Here is a 4093-nt window from a genome sequence, read left to right on the forward strand (position 1 = left end):
TTTTAAAACTATATATCAAAGTGATTACATAATTGAGTACTGAAGATTGAGAGCATATAATGACACACTTGCTCTCATCACTCCTTTCCCTCCTACCTCCACTATCTCCCCAATCCTCTTCCCCCAACACTATGTTGTTGCTCTTGTTCTCTCTAGCCCAGTCCTCTGCCTACAAGTGTCCCACCAGCAGGCACTCTGCCTGCTTCAACATAGGCAATAAACATTACTGTACTTGTCTCTCTAATCTACTACTACAATGCCTGTACTAAGTCTCAGATCCTGTAATGATGCTACTGAGCTAGCTACACAGTCCTTCAGTGTAAAGTGTAAGCAGTGTTGATCTCAAGTACTGGTTGAGGTAGAAGAGGTTAGTTGAGTCCACAAGGTACAGATGCTGAGAGGGGTCAAGAGTGAGAAGGAATAGGTAGATCTGAGCAGAACATACAAGTTCCAAAGGTGACAATTAACAAGACAAGAGTAGTGTAGAACAACAAAGCCACACTTCAGAACTAGGCAATACAAGACAAGACAAGGCAAGAGGGAACTTTTACTAATGAGACTGTCAAATTACACACTAAGAGTCACAATAGAGAGTAACTTGATTGCTGGAAAGTACAAATTACATGAGGGTATTTATAGAAATTATGAGTCCTTTGTAGCTACTAGTCCTTTGTGAACAAATCCACCACTGTCTCCTTTGTATCAGCCCATCCAGGACTCTAGATCTGAGTCCCCTTTGTATCAATCAACTAACTGTCTGAAGGCTCAGAGTCTTGCCTTTGTGAATCAGAACTAGAGTCTGGAACCCAACTAGTCTGAATTGAGCAACCAAGACTATTGTGTAGGCAATAATGATGTAATCAAAGGATTACTGACATGAGGATGATACAACTTTGATGTGACTGAGCCCTTCTGATCAGAATGTATTAGAACATATGTGTTGTGTGAGTGTGACATCTCCCAGGTGTTTTAGATTGTGACTGTCCCTAGTCACACCTGAGGGTGTAAATTTGCAAACTGGTGCACTTCATGTTTCAATCTTCTGCTTCTTTTTGAGTTTGTCCTTCTTCTTCAACCATGTTGTTGTTGTAAGAAGTGAATCAGGTCTACAACTGAGTGTAGGCCCTTACACAAAGGACACAGGAGTTGCTACAGTGTGCAAGGACAGTGGATTGGCTATTGGTAGTAACAGAGTAGAGGGCAGAACTGGTACAGTTGTGGGTAAGTACTTGGATGTCACATTGTCTCTGAGTCTTCTGACAAGACACTACAGGCTGATTAGGATGCACTTACTACATCAAGTGTACAGGCTAGCTTCATACTTACTGTACTATAGTAGCTCATACTTCAACTCAAAACATGGGTGTTGTGAATTAATACAGAGTACAGTAGCCACAAGGATGCTCTGATTGGTAAACTGCTTTAAGGGTATGAAGATACTATGACTGTTGACAAACTGAGTGTTGTGTAACCTCTGAGGTTACACACATGACTTTAGTTAAGTATATAAAGGGCTATTTGTAGACACTTAGAGATTATCTTCGTACTTGCTCCTGTACTTAGGTCGACCTCTCCAATCCCAGGTCTTTGCCTGTTCCGTGTTCTTGAGTGAGGCTCCGGCCTTTACACTTTTTTTTGAACATCGCAAAATTTGGGGATTACCTCTCATCCGCTGCCTTTCACTCGTGCCACCAGATTGTCAGCCTCCCCCCCCCCGGCTTCCCCCCACACGTCCACTATCTCCTGCACACCTACAGTACCCTACAGCAATACTCTAGTTAATCACGAACTTCACGAATGCCATGCCGAATTCCCGTTCACTCTTGAAGGCTCATGGGGAGAATATTACCACCTGCCGGCCCACCTTCGATCTCCCAACAGACCCTCATCAGATTGGTCCCGGGATTCTAGGAGAACGCGTCAGGAAGATTGCATACGGTCGCGCCAGAGTCGTGCGCGTTGTGCCTCATCGTGAGTCTCGTCAGTTGGCTACAAGTAAGATTCCGCCACTCGAATATATGCTTTCGCCGTGCCACCCTCTCCCAGCAAACCCTCATCAGATTGGTCCCTGGATTCTAGGAGAAGGCGTCAAGAAGAGTGCGTGTGGTCGCGCCAGAGTTACGTGCGTCGCGCGTCATTGTGAGTCTGGTCAGCTGTCTACAATTAAGGTTCTGCCACTCAAGAATATGCTTCGCCGTGCCACTTCAAGCAGATTATCTACAGACTTGCTCTTGCTCATAACCTTTCTGCCACTCGTCGCGATCTCAAGCTGGTGTCTAGAAACAAGCTGTGGAAGCCCCCACTATCCTATTTCTCAAATCGTTCGAGGAGAACGCTATCTTGGTACTGCTACTGAGATCAGGAGCTGCTGTGCAATTGCTCCACCAGAACACCGTCGAGAAACAAGCTGCAGAAGGACCCACTGTCCTAGTCCTGAAATTGCGCAAGGAAGCGCTATCTTGATACTGCTACTGATATCTGGAACTGTAGTGCAATTCTCTTCGGGAGCTGCAGGTTCCACGCCGACAGATGGTGTCTACTTTTAGTACAACGGACGTTACGATCGAGCTGTCGACTACAGCGTATTCGTTGTATGCTTGTTGTACCTACTGCGACGCGTATCTCTCCATTGTCAAGGTGTTTGTCAAGACTGTCTATTCCTTACTATGCTATCTCTTGCTCTGTCACCGTCTAGTGTCTACTGTCATTGTCTACTGTCTACTGAGGGTATAAAGTCCCTTTCCCTTCCCTTCCTGTTTCCTAGGGTATAAAGTCCCTTTTCCAGTTGTGGACCTAGTCAGGGTACCAAGCCCCTGCTAGTGTCAATTCCAGTCCCGGACGTATAGGGCCTCTGCTAGCGTCACCTCCTGTTTCCTAGGGTATAAAGTCCCTTTTCCAGTCGTGGACCTAGTCAGGGTACCAAGCCCCTGCTAGTGTCAATCCCAGTCCTGGACGTCTAGGGCCTCTGCTAGCGTCACCTCCAGTCCCAGACCTAGCCAGGGTATCAAGCCCCTGCTAGTGTCATTCCCAGTCACGGACCTAGCCAGGGATTATACCCTGCTAGTGTCATCCAGTCCTTTCCTGTCCTGTCCTATCCTGTCCTGTCCTGTCCTGTCCTGTCTCGTCCTGTCCTGTCCCCCTCATGAACGGACCCCCTGTTGCCTCTACATGCTCTGTTTTACCCACACACCACCTGTACTCTCATCACCCCCAGAATTGGTGCGTCAATTTCGTCAACCTGGCCCTTCCACTCCTCCTAGCACTGACGCACGCCTGAGGATGGCTGTTCACTTCTCGACCATGCGTTTCGATCATTTTTTTCCTCCCCCAAGCAACAGGTGCTGGCATAACTGAAGAGTTGTCGAGTTCTCTTTATCATGCACCCCAACTTTCACGCGCCTTTTCGCTCACGCCACCAAAGAGATTAGATCACCTCCGACACCCAGCCCACTGTTAGTCAAACAAGACCTTCTCAGTTGTCTTCTCCTTATCTGCAGCGACGCTGTGCTCACTAGACCTGTTGGGTATCATTCATGTGTTCCTCGCGGTACCGTTTAACGTCTCGACCATGTGTTTTGGTCAACGTCTCAGTCGTCTTCTCCTTATCTGCAGCAACACCGTGCTCACTAGACCTGTTGGGTATCATTCATGCGTTCCTGGCGATGCAGTTTCACGTCTCGACCATGTGTACTCCTCGTCCCCGTCCTCGTCTCCGTACGTTTTCATTGACGAGTCGAAGCCTTCCTAGGCCAGTTACTATGTGTTCCTCTTCAACAGCTTGCTTCAACTTGCATCCGTCTCGGGGATACCATTTCCACCGACTCTGTCGAAAGTCCTTGTCCCCATACGTTTTCATTGACGAGTCGAAGCCTTCCTAGGCTGGTGACTATGTGTTCCCTCTTACTATACTTCCCTTGCCTCTTCATTAATCCTTCCCTACCTTTTTGACGAGTTGAAGCCTTCTTAAACTCGTGACTGTGTGTTCCTTATTGTCTGTCCTTACCCTTTTGTATTTCACCTCCCCCCCCCTTTACTATATCCTTTCCTTTGTCTCTCCATTAATCACTTCCCTACCCCCCCCCCCTTTTATTTC

At 47.3% G+C, this 4093-nt stretch overlaps 1 protein-coding gene across 1 annotated transcript; it reads left to right on the forward strand.

Moving 5' to 3' along the window:
- Positions 1–1802: 1802 nt before the first annotated feature.
- On the forward strand, positions 1803–2546 carry FOMMEDRAFT_151467 (uncharacterized protein; the record flags this gene model as incomplete). The annotated part of the gene is made up of 1 exon (XM_007262477.1): positions 1803–2546. One exon carries the CDS (start codon positions 1803–1805, stop codon positions 2544–2546), a length of 744 nt encoding a protein of 247 aa, XP_007262539.1.
- Positions 2547–4093: the final 1547 nt, after the last annotated feature.

This window comes from Fomitiporia mediterranea (assembly GCF_000271605.1).
Source record: "Fomitiporia mediterranea MF3/22 unplaced genomic scaffold FOMMEscaffold_1, whole genome shotgun sequence".
Lineage (NCBI taxonomy): Eukaryota > Fungi > Basidiomycota > Agaricomycetes > Hymenochaetales > Hymenochaetaceae > Fomitiporia > Fomitiporia mediterranea.